The following is a 15123-nucleotide window of genomic DNA, read 5'->3' on the forward strand; positions in this document are numbered from 1 at the left end:
GAGCCACAGCCGGCGCGCGTCACCCCCAGCCAATCCGGGACCTGCCCCACCCACCGCGCACACGCACTCCCCTACTGGGACCCTCGCTTGCCGGCCGCTGGTTTCTGACTGGTTAGGATCAGGTGTGGGCGGGACAAAGAGAAGCCGGCTTTACAGCGGACGTGGGCGAGAGCCTGAAACCGGTTGGAGCTTGACAACCGTCTGGAGTTTAAGAGTTCCAGTCATTGCAGGCAAGTGAAGCTTGAGGGAGTCTTGGGAGCGGAGGACTGCCGACCGTGGGGAGGGAAGAAGTGGTGCAGCGCTTGGCTGGGCCGAGAGCGCCTTGGGAGTGTTGGGGGCCGCGGGGCTGGCAGGAAGGGGCGATGCCCAGGTTGAACGGGACGAGGTGTAATTGGAGGGTCTCAGGCCCGACCTCGTGGTTCAGGGAAAGTTGGGGGTCCCGAGACAAAGCCTGAAGGCCTGTCGGGTGAGGGGATACGGAGCCAACGAGAGGATGAAACCAAAGCTTGTGGAGTGAATCGTGGCCGAGAGGGAAGACTCGGGGAGAGGCAGTAGTGAGAGACCCATGGAAAGGCCTGGGGCCGACCTCAGGGAGCCGGTAGCTGGAGCAGTGAGCCTTCTGGAGAGTGGGCCCGCGAGGTGGTGAGGAGGAACTGGGAGGGCGAGCGCTCCGGCCCGCAGAGTCCCGACAAGGTCACGGGAAGAGACAGGGGAGGAGGTTCTAAAGGTTGAGAGCGTAAAACCACACGACCTTACCCTTCTTTACGACCCCGTGTTTCCTCCCACGGTTGGCGATCTTCTCTTACCCTAGGGAGGTAAGAAGGCTTCAGGCCCTGTATAAACATCTGTGAAGGAATTTAAATTTCTTCCTGAAAGTTAAGCCTGCCGGTTAGAGATTAGAAAACATAGCGCGGGTTTAGAATTGGGAGCCGCTGAAATGATTCGGCGGTGTTAGTCTCCTTTCTCTTGTTACTACCGGTGTGGGCAGCAGCTATTTCCCTGTATGGGGTAATCCCCACCGCAGGAATCTGTGCTTCGGGAAGTACCCGGGCACTTTCGAGTATGACTGGTTTAGATTGAAAAGTTCAGACAGATTGAAGTGGTACCAGGCCCCAGCAGGACAAACTTGTTTGAGTCTTGTATACCAGGGAATCTCTTACTTCCTTGTGCCCCAGAATCACTTGAAGAGGGCTTCTTAAAATACAGATTCCTTGGGCCCTGCCCCTGACTCAATAACTCAGAATCTCCAGGGTGGGACCTTTGCAGCCATTTTAAACGAGCTGACAGGTGACCGATGAAAAATCAAAATTTGAAGCCCTTGTTAATAGTTCCTGTGACCAAATGACGGGCTGTGAAGATCCTTCAGTCTGTTACATCATCTCCCTGATGTCTTTTCTAGGTTCCCATGCATTTGGAAAGGTCTTTGGTAGTATCTTAGTAAGTTTAGACAGTAGTGTTTTCGAACTGACTTTGACTATCTGGTCATCAATGGCTCTTTTTGTACCTGTTCAGCTTTTTTGACAGATCTAGGTTCATTGCTATGGGCAGATGAGAAAATTAAAATAAAGGAAAATCTAGAAGTGGTGCTAGTGAAAAAAAAATCTGTTCAAAGGTTCAAATTGTTGGAAGAGTCAAGTCACTGGGGAAGGAAGTTCCATTTAATTTTATGCATGACTTGCATATTTTTACAATTCAAAGAAAGAAATGCAAGCTGTTGTTAGAGAATGGATTTTAATATTTTTCAGATTAACTATATGACCAGCATCACAAGATTGATGCTTTGGCAATATATTGTCAATCAGAAGAACTCTGGACTGTGTATCAGGAGATCTGGGTTCTAATTTTACCCTGCCAGAGATGTATTCTTGGTGTTGAGCAGTTCATATAACTCTTCATAACCCTTCTTCTGTGTGTAAAGCTAGGCTTTTGTCATGGATTAATCATCTCGGTGGTTATTCTCAAATTATATCACCCATAGTTATTGATCCTGATACTTTAAAAGTTAGCCATTTTCAATTTATGTGCTGTAAATCATAAATATTTGGGAAACTTTCAGATGAAAATTAGGAAGAGAATTATCAAAATCTTACATGCAAGGAGTGTTATGAATATGTAGTATATTAGAATGTATAAGATGATCTAAAAATGTAATATGAAGTATAGTACAATAAATCTGGTATAAGTGTTGAGTTTTTAATATTCCTCTTTATTTTATCCTCAGATGTGCACACAAGGTGTTCTTGATCACAGACAGGTTATTATTAGTCACTTAAAGCAAATAGTGACCAAATTATTCCCCCATACCCATATTCTTACCCTAGGGATTACTTTCTGAAAACCAGATCAAATGTCCTACCCGTCTATGACCTTCCATCATAGGTGAGGAATGGAGATCAATGGATTTTCTTCTTTTATGTACAGGAGAGAGACTGCCATCCCCTCTCCTGAAAGACGGAGACAAAAAACTTTTGCTCCATTGACCTGTTGAACAATTATAGTGATCCAGATGTGAGAGATTAGAGGAAAGATTACTGACTTTCTTGCTTTTAGAGATAATTCCCAAATGACTTCTTAGTTTAGGAATAAATAAGGCAAACGGAAAAAAATGAATGTATCTGCAAAAGAAGATCCTAGTTTTTAAAAGTGGATTGTGTTATAGAATAGTTTTATAGAATAGGTTCCTGTGGTTGCAAGGAACCAAGCCCCACTCATGTTATCATTTCTTTAATATAAGAATTAAATAAGCACCTGGGTACATACAGTTTGGCATTTTTCTTACTGACCAATTAAACTCTACAAATGTGTATAATTGTTACTGCTTTCACTAAATATTCCTAAATAAAATATACCCGAGAATAACTTTAATTGTTGCAGTATATTATTTTTAAATTTATTCAACAAATATTTTGTGGTATGCTTACTATGTGCAAGTGTGTGAGGCAGTGAAGATAGATACAAGCAGGGCAGATTAGCCTCCTGACTTCAAGGATTCTAGCAAGAGAAACAGATACTTATAAGAAAGTTTTTATAGAGAAAGCATGAGATCCTATAGGACTGCATAACTGAAGCAATTATCATAAACTCGGAAAGTCGAAGACTTCCAGTGGCCATCAGTGAAGATAAGAACCTGAGGGGAGCCTGGGTGGCTCGGTTGAGCATCTGATTCTTGATTTCAGCTCAGGTTGTGATCTCATGTTTTGTGGAACTGAGCCCCCACATCGGCTCTGCATTGACAGCATGGAGCCTGCTTGGGATTCTCTCTCTGTCCCTCCCTGGCTCATTCTTTCTCTCTCTCAAAATAAATAAACTTTTTTTTTTAAAGATTAGAACTTGAAAAATGGGAGGAGTTAGCTAGGAAAAATATCTGAAGGAGATGGAAAGGAAGGAAAAGTGTTAGGCAGAGAAACCAGCTTGTGCAGACACTGAGGTGTAGAGAACATCTTTAAGAAATTTAATATGGTTATAATGTGGGATTCCGTTGGCAAGAAAGGTGGAAGGAGGATCTGTGATGAGCTGTTAGGCCTTTCAGAAGCTTATAGTTAGTTTTGAAAGCAACAAATAAGCGTATACTGGACTAAAATATAATGTTTAATCTCTCCATCTAGTCCACTTATGTAGTTTCTTGAAGGCCAGTCTCAAATATTTCTCTGAAAGTTCCCAAACCTACTTTATTTAAAAGATACCACACTCTAAATTCATTTCTCATTGTCTCTGTTATGCTCTTGGCAAGTAATCATGCTCTTTCGTGTCCCTTAAAAAAAAAAAATCTAATTTTTAACCATTACTTATTTCAGTGTTTGTTTTAACTCTTCACATATACAGTGAGCATCCTGAACTTAGAGCTTGTTGAACCTTATATATAATAAAAGCTCAGTAAGTAGGGATTTATTCAATTAGCAGGTGATGGAGTACAAAAAAAGAAGAGAAAGTCTAGTTCTAATCTGAGTTTCCTCCTATTTAGCAGTGTGATGCTGCACAACTCTAGATTAAGGTTTTCTTCTCTGTCAGATGACAGAATTGGACTCTTCCCAATGGGGATGAGGGTTTAGAAAGATGATTTCACTTTTCAAACTAAGCACTACGCCCCCCTCTAGAGTTGGATTTTCTTTGAGGGTCTTACCTACTCTTTACACCCCCTGGAATAGCAAAGTGTTGAGTGAGAGTTATTATTGAAGGGAGTATGGTGCACTTGAAAAACCCAGAAATGAAGGTGAGATGTTATATGGGTAGTGGGATGGGCAGTTGACTTTTGACTTTACTGTAAATGACACTAATCAGAGACTTGCATACTATGTTTGACTCCCTTATTTTATCTTGGGTAAAGTTTACAGGCAATTTAAATCAGTTCAGTGAAGAAGGAAGTATATATATACTGTGACTAAGGTGAAACTGAATTTGTTACTTTCTCATTGTGATGAAACGCCTATTAAATAGCTTCCTGTGTAAAGGGATATGACTGAAAAAGGGAGAATGGAGTCTTTGGTCTCTGTGGTAATGGAAGTGAATCTTTTTTTTCCTGCCCCCCCTCCCCTATCCATATAATGATCAGGTTAATATCTTGCCTTTTTTGGCACCACTCACAGGGGTAATATAAAAGAAGGTAGAAATTTTTAAGAGGGAGGCCCAGGAAATGTAAGGTATGGAAAGGGAAGTAGAACTGAAGCTTAGGAGATATTCATTCATTAAGAAGATGAATTAAGGGGGTCCTGGGTGGCTCAGTCCATTAGTCATCAGACTCTTGGTTTCAGCTCAGGTTATGATCTCACAGTTTGTGAGTTCGAGCCCTGCATTGGGCCCTGCACTGACAACATGGAGCCTGCTTGGGATTCTCTCTCCTTCAGTCTCTGCCCCTCCTCGCTCACTATCTCTCTCAAAATAAACAAACATTAAAAAAAAGATGAATTAAGAACAGCCCTGGGGGCCATTCAGTTTTTGGCCACTGCAGTTATTCATTTGCTGCAGTGATGGTAGAAATGATAACCCTAAGTAGAAAACTAAAAGGCTATATTATGTTCAATTGAACATAAATTATGCTTAAAAAGAGGCATTTCTAGCAGTTGTATTTAAAATAAAAGCTTTGTCCTAAAAAAAAAAAAACAAAAAGTAAAATAAAAGCTTTGTCCTTAATAATGAGCTAAAGTAGAAATTTTGGTTATTCAGACTGTCATTTTTTCCCAAAACAGCCACCATCAATAATAGAGATTACTGTAATAGGTTGGAAACTATTCAGAGGTGAGAACTGAACCAGGTAGCATGTTGGAGTCAGTAAGTCAGTCTCAGTTGAAAGCAGTGAAAATTACACTTAGAAGTGCTTAGTAGGATATTCAACATGTTTTGAAGAAGCAGTAAGGAGTATTGGTTTGGTTTGAGTGAAGTTGTTAAGTTGAAGTTGATTAAGGGTGAAAATAGCCAGAAAATTAATAGCTACTATTTTAATTGACAAAAGTTATTTCAGTTAAAAAAAAGCTTTCACTGTTATCAGTGACGTGGTGCTAAAAAGGAATTGGTTGTGTTGGATAAACATCAAAACAGTAGGTGGGAATAACTACAGCCCTCCCTAAAGGTAGCTATGGGTTAAAAATACAGTTAGTTTCTAAAAAATCCTTCTTAAACTTCATGTGGATACACACTAGGTTTTTATGTGGAAACTAAGTATTTTAAGTACATCCAGCCATTCAGTGTTCTAGATCCTTTTAATTGCAGAACCTCTGGAAACTCTCTTTCAGATTCTTCAGTCACTATGTCAACCAGCACAGATGTTTCTCTTTCTTCATATGATGAAGATCAGGGATCTAAACTTATCCGAAAAGCTAGGGAGGCACCGTTTGTTCCCATCGGTAAGCTTGTGATGTTCTAATAATCAGTCTGTTGTAAGCTTTAGCGCAGTAGAAATGTGGTCAGTTCATCAAGCATATCCTGAAAGCATTTATTTTCATATATTTTTTTCATATGTTGTTGAAATATGTAAGACTGGCTTGATAGAACTCTCTATAAAAAGTTCTTCTGTGTGTATTCAGACTTCTTTTATTGACTCTTTCTTATTTCAGTGACTGTTTTGGGGGACCTGAAGATCACCCTCAGTCCAGTGATTTGCTAGAAAGACTCACAAGACTCAAAAAAACCTCTTATACTCACAGTTATGATTTATTACAGTCTCTGCTATATTAACTGATTCCCTTCAGGAAGGGAAATAGGACTGAAAGTAAAAGTTCCCTTGACACTCTTAAAGCATCTAGTGGCTCCACAGCCCACATTTTGAAGATGATCTTAACTTTCTGAATCTGCTACTATTTTGCTGCCAATTAAGGAGTTTTGGTTTTGAGGGGGGAAAATTAAAAACTCAATTTGTATGTTAATTAATGATCTCATAAAGCATCCTTATAAAAATAGTCAAAAGTACATTGATTGACAGTAAAGTCATTTTGGTTCCCTGCCCCCTTGCATGACATGCTTGTGATGATTGGTTTTACAGGAATGGCAGGGTTTGCAGCAATCGTTGCGTATGGACTATATAAATTGAAGAGCAGGGGAAATACTAAAATGTCTGTTCATCTGATCCACATGCGCGTGGCAGCCCAAGGCTTTGTTGTGGGAGCAATGACTCTTGGTAGGTTCCTACAGGAAATTTTCAAGTTTGTAATTCCCATTAATAGATTTCTTTGTAAATAAAACAAGGCAGCTTGTAGCTGACTTTGAAGTAGTTTGTAAATGTCACATATTTATTTTCACATAAAAATTGGATTAATAAAAATAGTTCAAGTAGTGACCTATTTTTACTGTCTGTAATATATCTTACTAATATTTTAAAGAAAGAAAAGGTAATTCTGTGCATCACGGAACTTATAATTTCACTGAGGAGTCTAGATATGTATATAGGTTGCCAGTAAGATCCATTATCTGGGAGAGACATATGATTGCTATTTCACTGAATTTTTGACAGTGGGAAAGATTTTTATTAATATAAGTATTACATTCTTTTATTGGCTTTACTTGATGTTACGTAGCAAGAGTGACTCCTTTTAAAGTTGTAAGATAAACATTGATTGTTCTTTAAAACAAGTATTTCAATAGTCCGAGCTACCTGGGAAACTATATAAAAGAATTTTAGAAGTGTAAATAGTTTAAGAAGGCAGGAGTGTAAGCAGTTTAGGGTCTTGTTCCCCTTGTAAATATCACATGGTAGCAGGATGCTACTTTTAGCTATTTTATGAACTGTTTTCAATTTTCTTAATGTCATGGGAAATATTTAAATGCTTAACTAGCATTCTTTTTCTTTAGGTATGGGCTATTCCATGTATAAGGAATTCTGGGCAAAACCTAAACCTTAGAAGACGAGCAGCTGTCTTGGTTTTGTTGGTGGTGCTTGCTCCAGACATCTCATGTTGAATTTATATGTTTATGTTGAAAATAAATGGTTTGAATGGGTCAGACAATAACATGGTAATTTAAATACTGTTTTCCTTTCTTGCAGGCTCAATTTGCCTGGTAACCAAATTACTAATGACTAGTTAGCTAGGTCATTCCGGAGAGTCAAATTAGCACAAAAGAAACATGTCACTTTTCAATGTACTTGTTAGTGGTAAAACATGCATCTTCTTAAAGCCTTCTGATGAAATGAGTTGTAAAGAGAACAACTTGGCAATCTTGAAGTCCTCCCAGTTGCTGCAGATTATCACATGCTTTTGATGTTATGTAGGAATCCTGTTTAACTTTTTTCTGCCTGTTTTGCAGACTGGTTGAGTACTTCAGTTTTTAGGGCTGGTTGGCTCTTAGACCCCTTTCAGAGCAGTGCATGGAATATGCTTCCCCACAACTGAACATGTGTGTGTGTGTGTTTAAACCAAACCTAAAAAGCTGATAACAGCTGCTTAGAAGTAGTATTTATTTCAGCATCATATGTAAACATGAGAATAACTTAAGTATGGGTCCCAGTTTAGCTTTTTTTATAATTGCAGAATTATATTTATGCTGTTGTATTAGAATAATTTTTAAATGTCATCTTGAAATAGAAATGTGTGTTTTAAGTACTAATTCTAAGGTAAATGAAAAATACTTTTTAAATGTATGAAATTTGTTTATTTTTCTTTGTAAGAATCATAAATGTAACAAATTACCTATAATCGAAGTGATTAGTGATTTATCAGCAAGGTGGTTTGGTCAGACATTATACACAAACTTTGGTATACTTTAGAATGCTTTATTGCACTTGTGGAATTTTCTTGTCTAACCTGAATTTACATTCCATGGTGATAACATGGTAAATGTAGTGTTATTAAAGTAAGTGAACACATCAGTCGTCTTGTATTTCTTTCAGTTTGGAAAAAATAAATCATTCCTCAAAGTAACACAAGGATCAAGTTCCAAGAAAAGAGAGAATGTCTTATACCTTTGGTAGGAACTATGGTTAAAAAATATTTACTAAATAGGAATAATGGTTAACATTTATTGAACATTTATTATGTGCCACACACTGCTCTAAGTGCTTTTCATGTATAATGTCATTTAGATTTCCTAACAACCCTAAGAGGTAGGAACTATGATTCTTATTTAACAGGAGGAGACTGAGGCATGAACAGTATAAATATCCAACCCAGGGTCCCATAGCTAGAGAGGATTGTTGGTTTGGAACTAGAACCTGGGCAGTTAAGTGGTGGGTGCCAACAGGTTTTAGAAAAGTTGGCCTTTGTGAAATCAATGCTGGAGTGGCAGCAGTTATCGTAAATTAATAAAATTAGACAAGAGGTTATGACATGGTCTTGACTCACCACTGACTGTATAACCTGGATCAAATCTTTTTTGAGTTGTCTCAATCTTAGGTATAAAATAAGAAGTTGAACTAGTTAATTTATATAGTTTTATGTAGCTTATAGGTCATTATATGAGTCTGTGAAAAAGTGCTTTAAAAATAAAAGCTATTACTAGGAACTATTTTCTCAGGTTCCAGTAGACCTTAGATCCTGGTAGGCAATCCTAACAATTGTTTCATGAAGGATAAGCCTTCTGTAGAAAAACACATTTGGAAACAATTTTCAGAAAATTATTGTTCTAATAGATGAGTACATTATTGATTCTGTTAAGCTAAATGCTAACTTGAGAGAAGCTGATCTAGACCAATGCCAGAGGATAGGGCAAATGAGTGAAGTGTGAAATGGTACTGAGCATTATGTAATTGGGTGGGGTTGCTCATCCAAGGAAGAGAGTGATACATTAGCTGGATAAATAGGTTGGCATCAAATAATGGAAGTCCTTAACAGTGGCTAAAATGAATGTGGTATTATGTGTTACTGAATCAGTCCTGGATTCATGGTTCTGCCACCTACTAGCCAAGTAGCCATGGTTTCCTCATCCGTAAAATGGGGACAAGATCAGTGGCTAGGATTTTTGGGAAGGTTAAATGGAGTGGTGACTAGCATAGCACCTGATGCATCGATATTCCATAAATGACTGCTATTACCTTGTTACTATGATAAGCTTGGGAATGCAGCAGGACAGGAGATTCATGGGCCCTGCCCTCAATTTATAGTCTAGCAGGGAAGGCTGCCATTAAGTGATTACAAAAAGCATGATGAATGCTAGGTATAGGTTGCAGCAGTAACATCGAGCTTGGGGGACCTAACCTAGGGTTGGAGTCAGAAAAAGTATCCTTGAGGAATCAATGTTTTACCTAAAAGAGATGGTATGTTGATTTTTCACTGAGATTTCCTTGGCTTAATGTTGCAGGTTACTGGAGAGCTGGTGAGTGATTGTTTCCGTGTCTCCTCTAGTCTCTTTGAGGGCACGATGACCTAAAGTACCTGGCATTAGTGCCTGGCTTATATAGGTATTCAGTAAATGTTGAACTAATTGGGATAAGTAGGTTTTGTTGGTTTTATTACATTCATGATCCTGCTGTCCCCTGGAGTTGATCTATTTCTAATGAGCAACAGTGACATCTGGTGGTAAGAGTTGGAACTTACATCTTCAAGGTACACTGATTCTGTATCAGAGTCAGGATTTTGGAGTAGGGGATTGGTCATGCTGGGCAAACCTCTTGCCTCACAGATGAGGAAATGCTACTTGGAGAGTTTTAGGAGCTTGAAATACAGGCTCTATCCCCATGTAAACCTACAGCCCATTGTAACATACCTACTAGGCCAGAACAAAGCTGAATAAACATAAGGTATTTTAAAGTTCTCTTGTGTCAAATAGTAGAACTGTCAGTTATTTATATACTTGATCCTATTTGAAATAAAGAATTTGTTCTTAGCAAGACAAAAGTTAGAAAAGTTTTCCCTAAATTCAGCAGTGATATGATAAATGGTTCTGGGTTAGAGATCAGTGTCCAGTTGGTCCCCTCAGAGGAACCCAGGAACAGGTCCTCTCTGTAGTATTCTGAGCTTTTTCTAATGGTGTTTGGTCTTTTTCCTGTCCCCAGTGTAACTCTGAAGTGTCACGGACTAAAATTTTACCATGTGAGGAGGAAATGCCATCGTGCTTTTCATCTAGAGTGAAGAAAGCTAGAGGCCTTGCATGCCTATCACCTAAACTCAGCCCACACACAGCCATACTCGCGGTCTTCCCCACTGGTGCCCCTTCCTGGCTCACCCATTGCTGTCAGTGACACCCTCCACCTCCCCCTATCACACTCTGGGCTCAAACTCTTAAAAATGTCTTCCCTTCCTCCTGTTCTATCACTGTTAAAGCACTCACCAAATCCTGCCAATTTTTCATAAGCAGAGTCTCCCGTCACTCAGATTTGTCCTTTTTCTCCTGTTGTACCACTTTAAACCTAGGCCCTTCAGCTCCTGTTCTGCTACCTCATCCAGCAGCGCCGAAGCCCTGTGCTCACCACTGCCCCCGACATCTTTGCTCATGCTTTACCTGTTTCCTGAATGCTCCCTTTCTGCAGTCCCAGGCAGTTCAAGTGCACACCATGAAGACCTAACCCAAATTCTATTTTGGTAAAGCTTCTCTGAACTCTCTGGGCCACGGTGGACTTTCCTTTCTCTCACATCTGCCATGACAAGTTGAAAACACAATGCATGCTCCACTATAATAATACTTTTGTGCACTGCTTTGCTGTGTATTAAATGCTTCAACAGTCTTTTCTATTAGTTCTTCACAAAAATGCAGAAGTATGTATTATCCTGACTTTACCAACATAGGAAAGGAAAGCTGTAATTTACCCAAGGCCATACAACTGAAAAGTGGCAGAGCATGACCCAGAACTCAAGAGCCTGGTCACATGGAGACACTGCATGATGGAAGGGAAGGCAGGTATATAAAGTAATAACTGTTCAATAAATAATTGTTCTTATCTTCATTTCCACTTTCCATCACACACATATACACATTCATTACCCAATTAGGTCTGAGGTCCATTTCCCCCGCCAATATTCCATAGCTGCTTCTTCCTCAGGTTTCTTCATATATGAAAATTCTCAGTATTTGTTTTGGCCTTTATGAGAAGAAAGATGAAGAAATCCCCCCATATAAATGGTCTTTACTGTGAAGGTGGTAAATTAAAAACTAGTAAGTACACAAGGCATTGGGGACCTAAGCAAAAGGAAAAAAATGATAATTACTGAGACCAGGTGACTCATTCAAGTGTTTATGAAAGACCATGATATGAGCTAAGAGTGAAATTGAGAAATGTGGGGTAAAATATAAAAATATATTACCAATACATTGTGTTGCAGGCTTGGAGGGGAGCCGGGTAGATCTCATCCATCAGAAAGATCCCTTGGAAGCAAGGACTACTGAATCTTGGCAGAACATTGGGTTTCCTAATAAAATCAGCATATGATGGGTGAGATCACCATACATACAAACACTAAGACTTGAATAGCCAAAATGGTGTTATGCTAAAACAAAAATGTACTAGGGGGAGTCTATGAGAGGCTGGTAGCCAACAAAGGAAGCCCAAATCCATGGTGAGTTGAAGAGACAGCACCTTCCAGCCAGAAGGATCTTGAACCTGGAGAAAATGAACAATTTTTATGGGGGGGGGGGGGGGGGAGGGGGCGGGGAGGAGGCTCCTGATTGTGATGAGTGTTAAAAATATCTCAAGATAGTTTGCTTCTGGTTGCTTTGAATCCATGCTCACAATATCTTTCTGATGACTCGTTTGGTTTCATGGGTGTCTGATTCTGGGAAGGGAGGGGCCCTGGATATGGGTCACAATTCCCCAATGTAAACTAGTGGCTTAGTGTTCTGGTTTACATGTCAGTCACTTAATACCATGACTGCTGTTAAGTCCAACCCCAAGAGACATTTATGGTATAATGACCAAATCAGATTTTGGATCTGCAAAGCTGAAGTCCATAATTGGAGAGGTCTGAAATGCATAGAGCCTAATGGAGCCTTAGTTTTAAGCTGCAGCAAAGCTTGCTTCCATTTTGAGGAAAAAACAGCTAAATATGTAATAATACACCTGAAGAGTATTTCACAGTTTACAAAGAACATTCATGACCTATTTGATTATCGTGGTAATAAACAGTACTATTGTAATTATTTTATAAAGTTTATTTATTTTGAGAGAGCACAGGCAGAGAGGGAGAAAGAGAGAATCCCAAGCAGGCTCCACGTCAACGCAGAGCGGGACTCGGGACTCAAAACCATGAACCATGAGATCATGACCTGAGCCAAAATTAAGAGGCAGCTGCTTAGCCACTCAGGTGCCCCAGTACTGTTGTTATTTTAAGAAGAAAGTTGATGTTTGTGACTTGACTCATGTCAGAGAGTTAGAAACCCAGGTACTTCTTCTGATATTCAATTCAACTTTGCTTCTCATAGTAAGAAGAGGATCACTGTCTGCTTATGCTATATTTACTGATTTGTGGGAGCAAGCATATAATTTCAGTGCAGGAAAATCTATTTGGTGGCCTTATGATTATCTTTTAAAAAATAAATAAGCATAGATAAAGGTCCTACTTTATAGTTGGAGCTATGTGGAACTGTGGGAAGGACCTAATTTTTAGGGATTAGAGAAAAGAGTGGTTAGACCCACAGAAATCTGTGCAACTGATTTTTTTTTTTTTTTAATTTGTTGTAACATGGGAATGCAAGCTGGTGCAGCCACTCTGGAAAACAGTATGGAGGTTCCTCAAAAAACTAAAAATAGAACTATTCTATGACCCAGCAATTGTACTACTAGGCTTTTATCCATGGGATACAGGTGGGCTGTTTCGAAGGGACACATGCACCCCATGTTTGTAGCAGCACTATCAACAATAGCCCAAGTATGGAAAGAGCCCAAATGTCCATCAATGGATGAATGGATAAAGAAAATGTGGTATATATATACAATGGAATATTACTCGGCAATCAAAAAGAACGAAATCTTGCCATTTGCAACTACGTGGATGGAACTGGAGGGGATTATGCTAAGTGAAATTAGGCAGTCAGAGAAAGACAAAAACCATATGACTTCACTCATATGAGGACTTTAAGAGACAAAACAGATGAACATAAGGGAAGGGAAACAAAAATAATATAAACACAGGGAGGGGGACAAAACAGAAGAGACTCCTAAATATGGAGAACAAACTGAGGGTTACTGGAGGGGTTGTGGGAGGGGGGATGGGCTAAATGGGGAAGGGGCATTAAGGAATCTACTCCTGGAATCATTTTTTCACTGTATGCTAATTTGGATGTAAATTTTAAAAAATAATAAAATGAAAAAAGTAAAAAACAATTTGTTGTAACATATACATAACAAAATTTACCATTTTAACAATTTTTAAGTATACAACTCATGGACACTAAGTACACCTAACAATGCTGTGCAGCTATTACCACCATCTGCCTTCAGAACCTTCTCATCATCCCAAACAGAAACTTAATACCCTTCAATAACTCTCATTTCCCTCTTCCCCTCTCCCCTGCCAACATCTCTTCTACTTTCTGTCTCTATGAATTTGCCTATTCTAGGTGCCTAAAATAAATGGAATTCTACAATATTTGTTCTTTTATGCCTGGTCCATTTCATGTTAGCATAATGTTCTCAAGGTTCATCCATACTGTAGCAAGTGTCAGAATTTCTTTCCTTTTTATGTCTGAATAATATTCCACTGTATGGATAGACCACATTTTGTTTATCCATTCATCTGTTGATGGACATTTGGGTTGTTTCCACCTTTGGGTTATTCTGAATAGTGCTGCTATGAACATGGGTGTACAAATATCTGTTTGAGTCCCTGCTTTCATATTTTGGGTATACATCCAGAAGTGAAATTCCTGGATCATTTAACTTCTTGAGGAACTGACAAACTTTTCTATAGAGGCCGTACCATTTTATATTCCTTAGCCAAACTGTATATGAAAAATTCATATACAAAACTGTACATGAATGTTTGTATCAGCTTTATTTGTAATGTCCCCAAACTGGAAACAGCCTAGAAGTCTTTCAGTGGGTGAATCGTTAAACTGGCATATCCATACCGTAGAAAGCTACTCAGAATAAAAAGGAACAGAGTATTGATACACAAAACAACTTGGATGAATTTCCAAAGAATTATTCTGGGTAAAAAAGTCAGTCCCCAAAAGTTAGATACTGTGTATTTATATAACATTTTTGAAATGACAACATTTTAGAAAAGACAGATCAGTGGTTACCAGGGTTTAGGGACTGGAAGGTGGGAAAGGGATGTGAGTGTGGTTATAAAAGCCCAAGAGAGGGATCCTTGCGGTGAATGAAGGTTCAATATCCTGACTGTGGTGGTGGATATGCAAACTACCACCAATGTTGTAAAATCGAATAGAAGAAAATACACCAGAAACATGAATACAAATAAAACATGAAAAGATAGATGGATTATATCCTGTCAATATTCTTCTGGTTGATGTTGCAAAAGGTGGTCTGGTGCCACATGTCCATGCAGGTCTCTGAGGGTGAATGCCTCATGGGGGGAGAAAAAGCAAGAAAAGCAACTATGACATGTCTGATGATTTTCAAATTATAAAGTCCTGAATAAATATTTAGAAAGCATCCTTGAATCTTCTTTCATATAAATTTGCCTCCCACTTTCATATAGTCCTGAATATAGTAGCGACTTATATTGGGCAGTGACTTAAAAAAAAAAAAAAAAGTTTTTCCACGATGAAAATAGACCATGTTCATTATTTTTAACATGCCCAAAGGTG

At 38.9% G+C, this 15123-nt stretch overlaps 1 protein-coding gene across 1 annotated transcript; it reads left to right on the forward strand.

The window, feature by feature from the left end:
• The first annotated feature begins 103 nt into the window (after nt 1-103).
• On the forward strand, nt 104-8293 carry HIGD1A (HIG1 hypoxia inducible domain family member 1A). The gene is made up of 4 exons (XM_045436975.1): nt 104-230; nt 5727-5837; nt 6473-6607; nt 7279-8293. Exons 2-4 carry the CDS (start codon nt 5741-5743, stop codon nt 7326-7328), a joined length of 282 nt encoding a protein of 93 aa, XP_045292931.1. The 5' UTR covers nt 104-230; nt 5727-5740; the 3' UTR covers nt 7329-8293.
• Nucleotides 8294-15123: the final 6830 nt, after the last annotated feature.

The sequence above is a fragment of the Leopardus geoffroyi genome, chromosome C2 (assembly GCF_018350155.1).
Source record: "Leopardus geoffroyi isolate Oge1 chromosome C2, O.geoffroyi_Oge1_pat1.0, whole genome shotgun sequence".
NCBI lineage: Eukaryota > Metazoa > Chordata > Mammalia > Carnivora > Felidae > Leopardus > Leopardus geoffroyi.